General features: G+C 42.7%; 1 protein-coding gene across 9 annotated transcripts in view; it reads left to right on the forward strand.

Moving 5' to 3' along the window:
• Positions 1 to 596: 596 nt before the first annotated feature.
• The window catches only part of SERGEF (secretion regulating guanine nucleotide exchange factor), a 236,922-nt gene continuing 219,780 nt past the window's right edge, over positions 597 to 17,738 (forward strand). For 5 of the 9 annotated variants that reach the window (XR_006291465.1, XM_043548377.1, XM_043548382.1 and 2 more), the window contains exons 1-8: positions 598 to 781; positions 7,886 to 8,024; positions 8,691 to 8,846; positions 9,445 to 9,539; positions 11,768 to 11,828; positions 13,168 to 13,281; positions 14,138 to 14,200; positions 16,795 to 16,953. Coding sequence is in view for 8 of the 9 variants with exons in the window: in XM_043548377.1 (XP_043404312.1) it covers positions 752 to 781; positions 7,886 to 8,024; positions 8,691 to 8,846; positions 9,445 to 9,539; positions 11,768 to 11,828; positions 13,168 to 13,281; positions 14,138 to 14,200; positions 16,795 to 16,953 (817 nt within the window). In the remaining variant the exon portion in view is untranslated. Of the gene's footprint in view, positions 782 to 7,885; positions 8,025 to 8,690; positions 8,847 to 9,444; positions 9,540 to 11,767; positions 11,829 to 13,167; positions 13,282 to 14,137; positions 14,201 to 16,794; positions 16,954 to 17,738 lie in introns of all 9 variants that reach the window. The other 4 variants (XM_043548379.1, XM_043548378.1, XM_043548380.1 and 1 more) reach the window with 2 other exon arrangements.

Raw genomic sequence — 17,738 nt, forward strand, 5'->3', positions numbered from 1 at the left:
GAGCTACAGCTCACTTCATCGGCTGCATTCAGTGGAAAATACAATGGGGAGGTTTTATGTACACAGAGAACATGAAACAATGGGTGTTACCATAAACACTGTAAGGAGAGTGATCAGGTAAGGTGCTCTATTACCAGCAGGTGGGGAAACCTTTTGTAGTGATAATCAAGGTGGGCCATTTCCAGCAGTTGACAAGAAGGCGTAGGGAACAGTGGGGGAGGGGAGATAAACGTGGGGAAATAGTTTTACTTTGTGTAATGCCACATCCACTCCCAGTCTTTATTCAAGCCTAATGTAATGGTGTCCAGTTTGCAAATTAATTCCAACTCAGCAGCTTCTGGTTGGAGTCTGTTTTTGAAGTTTTTTTGTCGCAGCCTTGCATGACAGGAGCACCGATGCTCCTGCTGGCTGCAGGCGGTGCCGAGGCGCGAGAGGCCTCAGGGCAGGAATGGGAGCTGGGCCGTGAAGCGGCTCCTTGTCTCTAGCTGCAGCGTGACGGATCTATGTGTACGTGAGGAGAAAAGTCCCCCCGGTGGAGAGCTCGGGCCTGCCCGGAGAAGGCTGGCTCCGGAAATGACAAGGCGCCGCGCACAGCACGGGTGGCCCTGGGTGAAAAGAAGCAGCGAGCGCTCGGCTACCTGTAGCCCAGCCAAGCTCCCCGCCCCGTCCTCTCCACCCGAGCGCTGCCCCGGCGCAGGCGGGGCTTCAGGCGGGAAGGGGCCGGGCTGCGCGGGGCCGCCGGGTTGGGCCCATGGAGGCGGCGCGGGCGCTGTTTGCTTGGGTAGGTCGGTGCTTCCAGGGCAGGCGCCCTGAGCGGAGAAGGGGAGGCTACTGCCGGGGGGGCTGGTTTGCTGCTTGCGCAGGGAAAAGGGAGAGACGAAACAGAGGCCGGGGAGGTATTTTCCTCCCATTCTCTCTCACCCCCGGCACTTGTACCTGCCCCAGCAATTTTCCCTTCCCTAAACAAAATTATGGCTCCTTTGCGAGAGCAAAGACCGACCCCCCCCCGCACCAGTGGGAGCCGGACTGTAGCCCTCTGTGCCTGCAGGGGGCTGTGTGCTGTGCCGCGTGCAGATGCCCCTTGACCGTGATTTCTGGAGCCTTTTGCCGGTGGGATAATGGGTCCCCCTCACAAAGCCCCAGGCGTGGCCCTCACAGGCCGGGGTGGGACCCCTGCACCATTAGTTCTGGACGGGGGCTGTGGTGGAAAGGGGGCTAGCCGCGCACCCAGGGCTGGGCAGAGCAGCCCTGCCGGAGAGCCCCAAATGCCGCGCTTTGCAGTAGCGGGGGCTGGTGCAGCGCGTGGGTGTCACGGCAGAACGGTGTAAATAGGCTTCACCCCCTTCTGCCCTTTTATCTGTCAGACGTCTCACAGAAAATCGACAGCCCAGCCCATGCCCTTACACTGCCTGGGGAGCCTCGCTGTGGCAGGTCTGAGGAATGGGGGATTGCTGGAGTCTTGTAGCAGCCGGGGCTGCAAAGCCGAGGGGTGGGGAAAACTAACTTTCCAGGAGTCCTTTGAGCTGCCACTGTCTTGCATAAAGACAGGTTTCAGAGTAGCAGCCGTGTTAGTCTGTGTTCGCAACAAGAAAAAGAGGACTTGTGGCACCTTAGAGACTAACGAATTTATTTGAGCGTAAGCTTTTGTGAGCTACGTCCCATGAAGCTTATGCTTAAATAAATTTGTTAGTCTCTAAGGTGCCACAAGTACTCCTTTTTGTCTTGCATAAAGTAGACTGAGCAGATTGCAGCCACTGTTGTGTTTAATATAGAGCAGTGGTTCCCAAACTTTAACAGCCTGCGAACCCCTTTCACTAAATTGTGAAATCTCATGAACCCCCTCCTAAAAATGAATATTTCCAGGGGTTTAAGTTTAAATTTTCTCTGCACTCCAGGGGGCTCCTGCTGCTGGACCCTGTTGACTGCCCCGGTCAGCTGAGCTCGGGCTGCAGGTCCCGCTGACCGCTGGGGTTTGGGCTACCAGCCCCAAATGCCCAGCCCCGCTCTCCCTGGGGCTTGGGTTGCCAGTCCTACGCTGGGGTTTGGGCGGCTGGCTCCCCCGCTCACAGGGGCAGGGCTCAGGCTGCCAGCCCCAACTGCCCTTCCCCACTCTCCCTGGGGCTCGGGCTGTCTGCCCTGCAACCAGGTCCCACCTGCTGCCTCCAATGGCTGGGGACCTCTGGCACCATTCGTGAAATTTTTCTGGCGAACCCCCTGTAACGTTCTGCAAACCTCCGGGGGTTCACGAACCCCAGTTTGGGAACCACTGATATAGAGAGATTATGCAAGAAGATTACAGGGCATAGCGTGAACACAGCCTGCCACTCCTTGTGCATGGGCAGGCTGCTGCCCAAGTGAAATCAGTGGGACTCATTGGTGCTGAAACTGTTTCTGCAGTAGGCGTGCTGAAGGCAGAAACCATGTATTTGGGGGGTTGTTACTACTTCAAGCCAGTGGGTGCAGCAGCACCCCTAGTTCCAGCCCCTATGATAGGGCTCCTTGCAAGGACAGCAGTTCACCCATGTGCACAATTGCAGGGTCAAGGCCTAGATTTATAACAAGTGGGAACATTGCACACTGGGTTCAGTGGTCTCCTCAGGCTGCCTGCAGTAAATGTGAGTGTGGCTATGCGTTGCATTGTTGAACTCTGTGGGTTCGCCTTTGCGACTCCTGATGCAATTCTAGGGCACACATTATGGGCATTGCCATTTGTATGGTTGAGTGCTAGCAAAGCATCCCCTTATACAAACATACCACACTGAATAAAAGTGCTAAAAATAAATAGTAAAAGGCTGTAACGGTTGTATTAAGTTCTCTATTTCTGAAGCTACCTTGTTAATCTTCACATAGAACAGATTGTGTGCTTCTATGCTTCCTTTTTAATGTTTATCGTTGTGATCCTCCCTTTTCTGATCCCATTTGAAAAAGTTCAGAAATAAAATATATTTTCTGAAAGATTCTATATTATGCCTTCCCCGCCCCCCCCAGCAGTCAGAATTTCAGCAGCTGTGTGTATTTTGAGAACTGCTACTGTCCAAAGTTTTTGAAAAGAAATCCTTCCTAGGAGTTTGAGAGAGGAGTTTGCTCTGGCAAGTGTGCGGTCTTATGCCACCAGTGTCTGCAGAATTTAAGCTTTTATTTAAAAAAGACATCAAATTTCTGTTTCTTATTGTTGTGAAGATCACCCTATAAATGTAAGCTGAATGTGATGTCTGCCTGAGACTGCTGACACTCCCCTGCCAGCTCTGCTACTTTATAGCTTTGCTAAGCATTAGCAGAGTGAAATTAACCGACTCAAGGCCAAATTGGGGTTGCTGTTCAGAACCACAGTTGCCAACTTTTACGTGGTAAGTAAGCACCCCGACTTTCACAATAAGCCAAAAAAATCAAGCTAATCCCATTTCAAAACAAGGCCAAAACAAGCCAATCCCTAAGAACCCCAACACTCTATGTGACTAGATCCACCAGGGGTGCAGTCTGGGACTGGGGTAGGCCTGCCGTGCACCCCAACTCTCTCCCCTCCCCTTGCCCCCACTTGCTGGGAGCTGATAAAAAAAAAAAAAAAAGAAACAACAAGCTACAAGCCAAAAACTAGCTAACAAGTGACTCACAAGCCAGTTAAGCCAAAAACAAGCCCAATTTCTATGTTTTTTTTTCATGGATTTGGCATGTCTGTTCAGAACCCTATTTAAAGGTTTCTGGGAATGGACACCTGAAAATGTACTCTCTCTCTCTGCAGTGCATCATTGCAATGTGTCATATGATAATACAGTCACCTGGTATCCAACAAAAATAATCCATTAGTAGCGGATTGTGCCTTGGCCTTTACACCGTGGAAGAGGGAGCCAATGGGCTATGCATGCCACAACCCATATGCAAAAAGATCATAGCTGCTGATTGTCAGTCTGCATTCTGCTCAAATATCTGCATGGTTCGTGGACACCAATTCCTCTGAAAGTTTCCCCCTTTCCTTTGAAGTCAAGAGGAGTTTTGCCATTGACTTCAATGGGACCAGGATTTCAGCTGTGGTGCATAAAGGGACATCGGAGGCATGGTGTGGATAGCTATAGTTGGCCCTACCTGCTCTGATACTCATCCACAAACTCTGGTGTGCAGTAGCCCTACTGGTCAAAAATAGTCATCATACAAATTTGCAAGAGTAAGTGGAGATAGGCACCTCAGGCAACTGGAAACCTTTCCCCCCCATTCTGAAGGCTGCTAGCTGCCCAAGGTATCCATCTTCTCTCTTTCTGCCATCTCACCTTGCCCTTTTATTTTCATCATCTAATTGTGCTATACTCCTTGCAGTGTGTATATGAGTTTCCCTCCAAGAAGAGTTGTGCAATTAGTGAGCAGTGATAAATCCCCAAACCATCTGATATTATATGTACTATTTATAATGGAGTGATTAACACCAATGTCCAGCTTCCTGTTGAGCTGGAATCTTGAAATGCAATGCACGCATTCATTGTAGGCCATGCAGTGCAGCCCAAATCCCTAAAATGAACTTTGACCTCTCCATCCAAGTGCCCTTTTGTGATACAGTCTTAAAATTTGCTACATTAGTTTCTTATTGATACCATCTCTCTTTAAGAGACATCAGGTGCTCCATAACCTGTGTGGGAGAGAGAAGGAACCCAGATGAGGCAGGGGATTTGAGGTGGAAAAGGGCCAGTGAAAAATCATAATGATTAATTTCTGCTTGGGGGCAGTAATTTTGGGCTGAGGTCAACACCACCCAGGACCAGGTGTTTGCTAAGAATGTTGTGGAAGGCAAGGAAATGTGCTGTTGGCATTGATGTTGATAGCAGTCCATGAGTCTGGCTGATCTGACTATCAACTCGTGCTGCTGAGAATCCTCAAAGACATTTTAAGACTTCCCATATTTTATTTTTGGTGATTATTTTGTGCTATTTATTTAGCTGGCTTGGTTTTAGCTTATAAATATACCAGTAGCTTCTCTTTATGCCCTGTCTGAGTTGAAAGAGCTGACTAATGAGAGACAAGTGTTTCCATTTCACCAGTTCCAACTTCCAAATGAGACAGCATGTGCTTCTTACCTCATTTTGTGGATAGTATGCTGAGAGAGCATCTACATTAATGAAAACTTAGTGGAGGGTGGTTACGCATAATTACTGCATGCATGATTTTAACACTAACAAGCCTTACACATTCTTTAGTTGTAGGCACACTGGGCTAAACTCAGCACTGATATGTTTGAGGCAAAATTCGATGAATAGCATCGTAGTTATGCTAGCATACATCAGTAGTGAATTTGGCTCAAAGTGCCTCAAATTATCTTACCAAATTTTCTTAGTTAGCCAGGGATACATTTTATTTGTACAGTTATAAAAAGGAATTTGAAAATATTCAACAGCTTTTCTGTGGAATATTTGACAAGCCCAGGGCTCCATAAAAAGAACACAGCTTATGCCATTTGTATCACTCTGTGGGTTGAGGGTTTGTATGATAAGGAAACAGATGCATACAAAAAATAAGCAAATTTTGGCATAGAGAAATAGGATAGCTGTTTTTTAAAATAATCAGCCAGATGTTCACAGTCGGTCTCTGCTTAGGGACTTATTTGGTAAATTAGTGAGAGCGGTGACCATTTATACTATGTATGGTACCACAGTGCAGACCATTCATAGTTTTCCTTATGGCAGTCCATGTTGTTTGAATGAGAAGCTGCACTGGAATTGATTTGCTACTGCATGGTGGGAAGGATGGTTTAGTAATGGCTAGAGCACTGGACTGGGACTCAGGAGACCTAGATTCAGTTTCTGGCTTAGCCGCAGACTTGTTATGTGATCTTGAGCAGATCACTTAATCTATTTTTTGCCTCAGTTCTGCATTTGTAAAATGGGGATAATACTTTTTACCTGACAGGGATGATGTGAGACTAAAATTCAGGAAGGGGAGTGAGGCGCTCAGTAACTATGGTATTGAGGGCAACATAAGTACTTAATTGACTGCCCACAGCTTTATGGACTGCATCAGTGATGCTGACTGCCTTATTTTTCTGCATCTCAAGTTGTGAACTGAAACCCTCCCATGATTTAAAATGTAGTATAAACCTTGCTCAGCAGCTCTGAAAATCAGTCCCTATACTGTACAGTACAACATTCTGCATTACCTACGATATTTCTCTAAAAACAGGCGTTCCCTTGCTTAAGATACATCATGGCAGATGTAGCGATTGCTGTGATAAATATGTATTCTGTATTGATCACAATTGCAAATATTTTTATATGAGTGCTAGTTATGGAGAATCCTGCATTTGTATGCCAGCAGTTAGGCACCTCACATTTTTATATTCTTTAATACCTAGTAGTTTATTAATGCAGTCTGTTACACTTTTACATAGTAACTTTTATCCATATGTTTGTGGTTTATAACAGGTTGTATGTGTATCTGCTACAGTTTTACATGCATACTGTAGGCATTGCCATGCATCTTTTAAATATTATGCGCAATACAGCAATTGCCACTTTGTCTCAATCCATTTGCTCACTCAGGCTTCTAGTTTACAGTGCAAATATTCTTAGGAAATTATAATCTGCTTCTAATAATATTTCGGGCTACAGTGGAGAAAAATTAAACTAATAGATTTTAAAACCAGATGGGACCATCATGTAATTCTAGTTTGACCTGTTGCATGATGCAGGATATAGAATTTCACCAAATGATTCCTGCATCAATTACATAACTACTGTGAAAATATTGCATCTTGCAAATTTTAGTCTGAATTTGTATAGCTTTACCTTCCAGCTATTGGATCGTGTTATGCCTTTGTCTGCTAGATTAAAGAACTTCTACTTCAGAAATATTGTCCCCATATATCAGAGTAGCAGCCGTGTTAGTCTGTATTTGTAAAAAGAAAAGGAGTAACCTTAGAGACTAACAAATTTATTAGAGCATAAGCTTTCGTGAGCTACAGCTCACTTCATTGGATGCATGTAGATACTTACAGACTATGATCGAGTCACCTCTTAACTCTGTCTTGAATAAACAAAATAGATCAATCGTTAGAGCCCTGGGCGGATACAAAATTTGTATCTGCATCTGATCTTCAATCGCAAACATGATATGAAGCAGATATCCGCAGATTTGCAAGACTCTACATATAAAATTTGGATCTGCATCCATCCGCGATCTGCAGACATGGTCCGTGGATATCCCCATCCACAGATACAAAGTGGATAGCTGCAGATTTGCAGGGCTCTATTGATCTTTAGTCTCTCACTGTAAATGCAGGTTTTCCAGACCTAAAATCCTTCTTGTAGGCCTTTTCTGAACCCTTTTCAATTTGTCAAAGTCCTTTTTAAAGAGTGGACACCAGAACCGGACACAATATTCCAGGAATGGTCTCACAAATACTGTATGTGCAGTGGTAATACCACCTCTTTACTCGTAATCAGTACTCCCCTCCGTTTTTTTAAAATTTCCTCAACAAAATTCATGTAAGAGTGCAAGATTTAAGGATGGAGGTGCCAACAACCTTTGCAAAGTGCTTAGATGGACCTGCTGCTCTTTGAATAAAATACAGCTCTTAAACTGTATGATATTATACATGCAGTATTCATCTCTTTCAGCTTCACCGCAGTCTTGTGAATTCTTAAGCACTAGTGGATAAAATTGGCTGCTGTTTAGTGGCAGAGGCATGTTGAACTTGCACTGTATGATGCCTGCTCAGTAATTTTTAAAGGGTTTGCATATAATGGGCCTAAGCTCCAAGGTGTCTGTGTTCTAGGTTCTGCATAACAAAATACGGACAAGTTGAGTTTTTGCAAACCCTAAATAAACCCATTTCTAATTAAAGGCTAATAAATTGCTTTATCAATAAAGCTCTCTCATATTTTTATTTTTCTGTATGTGTTTAAAGGGTGCAAACAGCTATGGGCAGCTCGGCCTTGGTCATAAAGAGGATGTGCTGTTGCCCCAGTCTCTGAAAGATTTTTCCTGCAAACATCAAAACATTAAGAGCATTGCTGGAGGAGGAGGACACTCTGCAGTTATTACTGGTAACAGACATTCACATGACATATGTAATGCAAGGGCTGGCATGTTTCTGAATGAGAAGCTTCTTGCTGGGCCTCTCCCGGTGCTGTGCTGCCACCTGTGTGTGGATTGCAGTTTCTAGCAAGTGCCAATCTGTAATTGCAAAGTGGAAAAGTTATTTGCTGCCAATGAATTGAATTGTTTTGAAGGGGAGTTATATTATTTCAGTTGCCTCTAATGGTCATTTTATGATTATGTGATAATTATTTCTTAGCCTGTTTTCTACCTGCTTAGTATGCAAGAGGGTTCATTACTTTGGGGGGAAGAGAGGATATTTCACTTTATCTTAAGTGGTGTCCAAACCCCTGATTGAAAAGTTCTACCATAAATAATGGCTACTTAGGAAATAGGAAGGATATGAAGGAGAAAGTGAATGGGATGAAAGACTTCCCTCTGAAACACTGAGGGGGAGCAATGTTAATGTTAGAATCATCTCCCTTGGCAGTCACATTCTCCATGGCTGTGTCTATACAAGAAAGAAAAGTGTATTTTTAATTCGTTAAAGATATATAATTTTATCTTGAGAAGACAAGGCCTATGCATGCAGTGCTAATTTATCACAGGATCACAATGTGTGTATGATTCTATTTTGCCTGTGTTATGACTGTGACAGTGGTTTTATTTTGCAGGTGCAGGAGAACTCTTTGTATGTGGCCAAAACAAAGGAGGACAATTGGGACTCAATCACACTGAGGATGTCCTGTGTTTTACTTCATGCACTGCGCTGTCTAGTGTTTGTGTGATACAAGTTGCCTGTGGTTGGGATTTTACAATCATACTTACAGGTAAGTCCATCTCACTAATAATAATACCTACCTCTTATACAGTGCTTTCATCAGCATACCTGAAAGTGCTTTACAAATGAGGTCAATATCATTGTCTCCATTTTACAGATGGGGAAACTGAGACTCAGGGCAGTGTAATGGCTTGCCCAAGGTCACCCATCAGGCCAGGAGCAGAGCCAGGAATTGAATTCAGGTCTCCCAGTCCAGTGCTCTGTGCACTAGGCCATACTGTCTCCCACTAGGGCCTGGAGAAATATTATGACATACAGTAAAAGCACAGAGCTCTGTCGTACCACGGTCTGTACAAAGCCTGAGTGCTCAGAGGTTTTATGCTATTTGCTTTGCAAGTGGAATTGCTGAATGTTCCGCACACTCCCTCTTCAGTTATCTTTAGACCTTTACTGAATATGGTTTATAAGACCACAAGCGCTTGAGCTTTTGGAAAAGGGACCGTTCAGTTCTTTATATGCTGTGCTGTGGTATCTGGCATATAGTTCTTTTAACGATGTGTTATGGTATCTTGCTTATAACCATAAATGTACCCTAAGGTATAATGTTATGAGTTGCACTGCTCCAACAAGGCTGTATTACGTTGCAGGAAATGGCCAAGTTTTATCCTGTGGGTCTAACTCTTTTGGACAACTAGGAGTCCCTCAAACTTCAGGAGGATGCTTGATTCCACAAAAGATTGAGGTAAAGACTCAACAAAGTTGTCCTCTACAGATCTGGTCCTGTTTTCAGCGCCCCAGACAAAACTCACTAAAATCAGGGGAAAGACTCCAGTGGATTTCAGTGAGTTTTGGATCAAGCCCTTGGACTCATTAAAGAGAAGAGAATTACTCGTGTGAATGATGCATAGCCAGGATTAGGCACTTTAAGAGAGTGAATACTATAGACATTAGAAAGTCAGCACTGTGTGGGGGTGTGTGTGTGTTTTAAATGAAGAAGGTGCCAACTTTTACTAGAGGAGAATGGTACATTTTGGAAAAGGACATAAAATTTCATCCACACACATTTTAATAACCACGGTCAACCAAACAATGGGCCAAATCCTCAGATGTTGTAAACTGACTGAAGTCAAAGGAGTTATGTTGATTTTCCCCATCTGAAGCTCTGACTCAGGGCTTATAAGGTGTTAGAAATGTTTCAGTACACATTTGAGGAAAGAAGGAAAGGATTTCCACTGATCTTAAACTTTATTTAGTTTCTTAGGCCTTTAGGTTTAAAAATTCAAAGGAGAACTTGTTAAAAAACACAGCTGATTTCAATACAATCAGCTGTGTTCTGGGACGTCTACCGCAGGAAAGGTTTTGTTCAGTTGAGTTCCTTCTGCTGGCACATGCTATATAAATGCCAATTCTTTGGTTTTGTGCTTCTTCATTTATAACTTAGCAGTGCAACATAACATGTGGAAAGATCTTTTAGCAAAGGTTGCAGAATCCATTCCTAAAATTTTATTTTTCATAAGAAAAATCAGTGTGAGAAATCAGCACTTTTGATCATCCCTACAATAAGAAACTAGTGTGTGTGCAGGGAAATTAAAATTTTATGGATTTTAGATGCATTTTCTTTGACGTTATAAGCAGCAGCTAAAAAAAGAATTTTAAACGAAGTGAAAAATACATTAGTATTGTCCTCATTTAACCTCCAAACGTTTATCAAACCATATCAATTTCAAAAGAAATATGTTTGGAGACTAGGGAAACCCATTTCTTATTGGTCTGTCTCTTGCACTCATAGGCACTGAGGGGCAGACTCTTAAACCCCAGCCTGTGCTGAATAATACCGTACTCCACAGATAGTCATCATTGCAGTCAATGGGAGTACTTATGGGGTAAGGCACAACTCAGCATGAATAAGGGTATCAGAATCTGTGTCTGAAGTAATTGCTTTAAAAATCTTATAAGAAATAGCTACTGAGACTTATGTATCCTCAGAGCAACTTTCCTACTGTTGGCTATGAACCCAGCAGCGTGAATGAATTCCTCATGGCAGCACTATTCTCTCCTTCTAATTAATCCCTATTTATACTTTGGTTTCGATTTTTAGAACATTAATGAAACTCTTTCCTCTCCAAATAAATTCCCATTTCTGTTGTATTGGAGAGAACTCCTGGTCTGTAAAGCCTCAGAAACGGCAAAGTCCTTTCTGGTTCTTTGGTTAGGATTACCAGTCTCATTGCCAATGCCAAAACCTGTCTGTTGCTTTTTTTAAATTCAGGGACAGCATGGTTATAGAAACGAGAGAAAGACCTGTAAAGTTATCTAGTCCTCTTTGGCACAGGGACTGTGTCATGCCTTATTTTTGTACACCACCTACCATCCTTGGAAGGTGCTGCATTACTAGTGATAATTATAGTCTCCAACTTTGACAATGCAGGCTCATTCTGCATCTACAGTATTTTCTAGTGGGGTTTTACACAGCTGGTATAGATCTGTCAATTACTAATTTAATAAACCACTTGAGCAGTGTTTTGTAAGTACTACTTGTGTTACATTAAATGCTCATGTTCGCTGCCATTTCTTTTATATCAATATTACACCCACAAAACTATGTTAAAAGAATGTTAAGTTTGCAAAATCAAGCCTTCAAATTAGGAAATGCCAGAATTAAGGCATCCCATGCAACCTTAATTTGGTCCCTCCGTGCATAAGTGTTATAATACAGTTTAATTCAATGTTCATACCTAAAGACAGGGTCTGCTATTGCACTTCTGGAAGCTTTGCTTGGTTTTCTTAAGAAATTCCCAAGGCTGTTTTGAAATGAGACTGAAATATATTCTAAAATAAATATCTTTGTGCTGAACTCTGTGACATATAGTCTGTAAATGTGATACCATTTTCTTGCATTTGCATTGATAAAACGTGTTTCCCTCTGAGAGGTGTAAAATGCAAATATGATTTTTTCTTATGTTTGAATAGTCCCTCACAGAGAAGGTGGTGAATGTTGCTGCAGGACTCAGACATGCTCTTGCTGCTACAGGTGAATATGCCATCATAAATTTAGCATTTCAGTTAGAAACTAATAGTACTTTTAGTATGTGAGATGTCTAATAGCTTACATTAAAAAAGAAGGCAGGGGAGGGAAAGGATTTATGATTTTATTCCTATTCGCTACAGAAGCCATAGGAAAATGACACCTGAAAAATCCTGTCCAAGTTAAGGGCAGGCATGTTAGGCAAGAACATGATAATGAATATGCTAGAAACACCTCTTTCTAAAAAGTGGTGCTGAAAGAAGACTGTCCAAGAGCACAGGGCCAGATTTTCAAAGCTATTTAGGCGCCTAAATGGCTTTGAAAATTTGGCCCTTAATGACTTCTTGGGTCTCCTACTATCAGCGGTGCTCTATCGTGGCGGGTCATAGTTTGTATGAACTTTAAGGCCTTTTCCTGCTATCTGTTTTCAGAATTCCCCAAGGCTTGATGGGGAGTCTTCCACAGACATTCTATGGATTTGGCAGGGTTTTGCTGCAATCAACAGTCAGCACATTGCTTTCTTGTTGTTACTTGCATATGAGTTCCAGACAGTTGGGTATTGGATGAAGGGGTAAAGGGCTGAGATAGAGATTGGAAGAAACGTGTAGTCTAGTGGTTGGAACAAGAACTAGGAATCAAGCACCCCTGAGTTCTGACCACAATTCTCAATTATAATCCAGATCTGGATACTTGTATCCTCTGGGCTAAATTATGACCAGCCATAGGGGTCTGAGCAGAGGACTACTGGGTATAAGAGGTTAGGTCACAGTGTAGCAGGGAAATCAGCCTCTGTGGGGTTGTTACTCCTTTACTGCTTCCCAGCGTGTCGGCCAGCACAGCTGAGTTGTCATGGAGAGTGTAGTAAGCTGTGCCAGGTAAAGGGGTGGCAGAATTTATTTCTCCACTGGAGGCTGAATTGTGGGACTTAATTGTGATTCTTTGAATCACAGTTCGGTCCCATATCCTCTCTTGAGGCAGTGCAAATACGCAATTCTCCTTACTGTGAGCCTTGAGCAACTCCACAATGTAGCCCTCAGGGATTTGGAGCAAGACACATATCCCTCTTTGGTTCAGGTTTCTCCATTTATAAAAGGAGAGTAATAACCACCTGCCTCTTGGAGGCCTTGTCAGGATTCATTCAATGTGTGTAAAGTGTGTTTGGGATGAAAAGGGTTGTATAAGTGGAAAGTAGTATTCGTTATAGATAACTTTTTTAATTAACACCAATATAAACTGAGCCAAGCAAACACTCTTTTGAAATTAGTTAACAAGAGAAAAGCCAGTCAACTGAATTTGTCAGTAATTGTTGTGTTTTAATTTCCCTTTGTATGCCTGCACTGAGAAGAAAGCGGCATGGTGTTCCAGTGGGGAACAGGCATGGCTTCTTGGGCAAACCGGGCAAGCCAAGGGAAAATGATCCCATCCTTCTTGACAGCAAAAGAACCTTGTAAAGTAACAGGTAACTAAAGAATCACACTTTTTCTTTGTAAAGACAGTAGCACTGGGAACAGTAATATATAAACCATGTACATATATACAAACAATGCACCTTTTCTTTAACCCCCCTGGTGTGTCATCTACGCTTCCCATAATTTTGCAGTGATTCAGATGCATTACAGAAAGTCATTACAGAAGTAATGGATTCATTGATGCTGGGTAAGGGGCAAATCCAGACCCCCTCCTGCATGGTCACGGTGGGAACTAGTGCAGCTGCTGTGTGCAAAGAGGGGATGTGGATGTAAGGGAGCTGTGTTCTGTGGCAGCATGGAGGGGCTGGAACATGGGTGGGCTGATGTGCTGGGAGTGGGACTTCGACACTCCGTGGACCCTCCTGTCTCTCTCACATTACAGGGATGCAAGTGGCCATGTTAACCTCCATGGAGTGGCTCTGCAGATGTGCTGTGGCTTGCAGATAGGTTTCCCCTCTGTGTTCCCAAGCATATCTCTTTAACACCTGGTCTTGGTGTTCCAGTGTGAACTGGCATGACCAGGGCTCAGGGTCTGGATTTCCCCTTAATCACAGAAACACATCATCATCAGCACATTTTTAAATATGTTCTCAGGAACTGGCACAGTCGTTTGCACTGTGTCTGTGGTATGGAATGGGAACACAGGTTCACAATCCCCTGGACAAATAATGCTGACTTCCTTGGGATCTGTGTTCCATATGCTGAGACCTTCTGATGTAAAATACATAATACACAGCACTTATGGTGCAATTTCTGAAGTAATATAGTTCTATTCTGTACTACAAGGGATCTGGGCATAGAGTTGTGTCTTGCCTGTACTTATTCCATGGAACTGATGTTTCCTAGGTCTGGAAGATGTAAAGGTGAAAAGAGTCACTGCCAGCTCCTACCATTCAGTGTCACTTACAGGTAGGCCCTAGGTATATATGTACGTATTAGTAGGCTTGGGCAATGTATTTAGAAGCTAGATATTTGTGACTCTTAATTTTTGTTCTAGCTGGGCTCTGCTTTAGTTTGTAAAATCTGATGGGATCACAGCACAGCATGCTATAACTTCAGTGGTATTCATTTGTTTGAAAGAGTAAATTATCAAAAAATAGACTTAAGTGGATTTATTTGCTTTGAACACCATCTCCTCCCAAAGAGATCCTAACCAGCACCCATCCCTGGTTAGGATCTCTTTGGGGAGGAGACGGTGTTCAAAGCAAATAAATCCACTTAACTCTATTTTTTGACAGTCATTTGGGGGCAGGTTCTGATACACTTACTCCACAAATAGTTTCATTGATTTCTACAAGGCTGTTCTGTGACGCATGGTGTTACGTGTTGTGAGTAAGAGTTGCAGAATCTGGGATTTATTAATGCACCTTGGTGGGACGTGTTCTCCTAAATCATACAGGCGCTTTTGTAAACACTACTTTTTGCACTCTGCAGTCAGTTCTTCTGTGCTTGCTGAACAGGAACCAGCATGTTACATGGAAAGACAGCTAGAGTATTGCTCTGCGTGAAGGGAAACAGGATTCATAGTACCATCAATTTTAAGGGCGGAACAGAACATCAGATCATCTTGTCTGACCTCCTGTATATCACAGGCCACCCAGCCTACCTGCACGCTGAACCCAACAACTAAAATTAGGCCAAAGTATTTACAGCCAACAGGAGACTAAACTGTTGTGTGCCACAGGCAGAGTAGAGGAGGGACTGAGGTGCACCAATGACTGAGGCCCCCACAATGGCAAGGAATTTATTGAGTGAGATATATCCAGATGATCCTAGCATGCAACCCGCACCCTGCATTGCACAGGAAGGCCAAAAAAACAAACCCCAAGGTCATTGCAAATCTGACTAGGGGAAAATTCCTTCCTGACCCCACATATGATGGTTGCTTCTTATGCTATAGATTTATAACCTTGAGGCATGGAAAATGTATTAATCTTTCTGAAGACATGAAATCTTGAGTAAAACTACACGTTTGGGATCTCTAGCATCCTCTAAACTGTGCACCAGTGTATTTACTTGGGCTAATTTACAGAGAGCAATAATTTTGTGGGGAAACGTTGCAAAATGTGAGTTTTATTGAATTCTAAGACATGCAGACTGAGGTATCCCTAAGTATAGGCTACTCTGGGGAAAATCAATGTATACCAGACTAACTGACATATGAATTTATTTAAGTAGCAAATGGATTATTCTTCCATGTTTTTATTTTCTTGATTTTGATTAAGCAAGCAATCCTTTTTGGCTACAAAAAGACCAAAGCTCCTGATGCTAAGGATCCAAAGCTATTTAATAATAAAACATTTCTGTCTCTCTCACTCCTGCATTAGCTTTTAAAGGTGTGTGTTTGACTCAAGGTACTACAGTACTTGTTTTTAAATTATAAGTGACCTACAATCTGCAGGAGTTTTTTACAAGGATGTGAGGCACTGTTTATTGTATATTTCATTTCTGCTTAGTCTCTCCTGCCACCTGTTGGTGATACTTGGAACACCTCTAATTTGAAAGAGTTTTACAGAACTGTAGAAAGGATTGTTACAAAAACATATGGCGCATTTTAAAAAAAGGATGATGAAGCTGTTAATTCACTCCTTCAGTGCTCAGCTTACTACTTACATCCAATATAGTAGCAACTATATGGCCTATAGGCATATGCTGTACTGCCTTTGGTTGTGTACAAATTACAGGGATCACATTAAAATATACAAAAGGGGCTAATGGTAAGTAGATTGTTGTAGCATCCTTAGTAAATTGTAAGCCACACAAATGTTATGTTGGTTATAGCCTTAGAAAAACTTAACTTTTTTTCTTTGCTTGAAATTAGCTGTTTCTGCCATATAGTTTCTCAGGGGAAAAGAAGATTTCCTTTTTTCTGGGGAGGAATTTTAGGCAAATACAAGAGTCAATTACTTGATTTTCTCCCCCCTCCCCCTTTTTAATTGAAAAAAATGACAGAGTCCTTTAGAAAACCTAAAAAATTCTGTTTTGACATTCATTGTTTCTCTTAACAGTTCGTTAATGCGCTTTGATTAGTCCCATTTCAAAGAATACTAAATTCAAAAAATTGTTAATGCGTGTCAGCAAGGTCTACGTGGACAGTTATTCAGTGGCAGGGTAACGTGGGTCAGATTCACACCCCAGCTTGCATTGTGATTTTGTGGTGTGTGTATATGCAATTTTTTTTATTAAACAAATAGAGGAAAAAATAGTAATTATCCACCAATCTATTTCAATGGTAGTCGATGTCCTTGTAGTGGAGAGAGGCATGAGTGGAGTTATTAGTTCTGCCTTGGGAAAGGAAAATGTGTTGAGGGCCCTTATGGCTACTTTTATTCTTTACAATCTAGGGTGTGTGTGTGTGTAGAGGAGTATAAATAGTGGGGAAAATATACAAGGAAAATTGAAACTGAATTAATGTATTACCCTCCCTTTGTATTTTTCTCCATCTGTTGATATTTCACAGAAGTAGCTTCCTTCTAATTTCTTTACTTTTGTATTTATTTCAGATGAAGGAGAATTGTGTGTCTGGGGTAGCAACAAACACGGGCAGCTAGTGAGTAAAGAGACTTTTCTTGTTGAGCCCCAGAAAATAGATGCTCATTTTTTCTCGGGTGAAAAGATTGGAGCGGTCTGGAGTGGATGGACACACGTAGTGGCACAAACAGGTAGGAGATCCGAAAAGCAGCCAGAAGTTACAAGCAAATACTTAAATAGCCACATTATTCTAGGCAAAACATTATTTTAATTCGATCTTCCTCACTGTTAATAGTGATGCACAGAGGTGTTTTCAGATCAAGCTGTACAGTGATAGTCTTCAAAAAGTAGGGGAATGGACTTCTTTCCATCAAGAGTACTCCTGCTTCTCTGAGAACTTCGTATACAATAAGAGCGTCTGGCTTATTTTAGATGCTTGCTGCTGCAAAAGCACCAATATACACAAACAGCTCAGATCACCAGATGATAGAAAGGGGGTAACTCTCCAGTAAGTGAGAAGTTCCAGGGACCAGCCCTCTGGGCGAGGTGTAGCCTCGTCCTTGGAGAAAAGGGAGTCTGGTGGTGTTCCATGCAGTGGTAGAAGATTTTGGCTTTGGTTTCCAGGTTGTAGGGTCATCATTGGTGAGAGGCCTCTGGCAGATTTCTATCAAGGCCATAGAAATTATACTTTGAGGAAAACCTACTGATGAGGCTCCTTGTGGTTCCTCTAGGCAAGGAGTTTTTCCGGGCAGTGGGATCATCATTAGTTAGTGAGGAAGGATAGTCTGGTGGTTAGGGCATGAGCCTGGGAATTAGGAGACTTTGCTTCAGTTAATTGCTTGGCCACATTCTCAGGGCTGGCCTTAAACCAAATGGCACCCCAGGCGAGGAGTGTCTATGGTTGCCCCTCCTCCATTTGCTAAACTTTTGAATACCTTATTTTTTATTGCATTTTTAGCCCATTTTGCAACTTTGA

The sequence above is a fragment of the Chelonia mydas genome, chromosome 6, assembly GCF_015237465.2.
Source record: "Chelonia mydas isolate rCheMyd1 chromosome 6, rCheMyd1.pri.v2, whole genome shotgun sequence".
Taxonomy (NCBI): Eukaryota; Metazoa; Chordata; order Testudines; family Cheloniidae; genus Chelonia; species Chelonia mydas.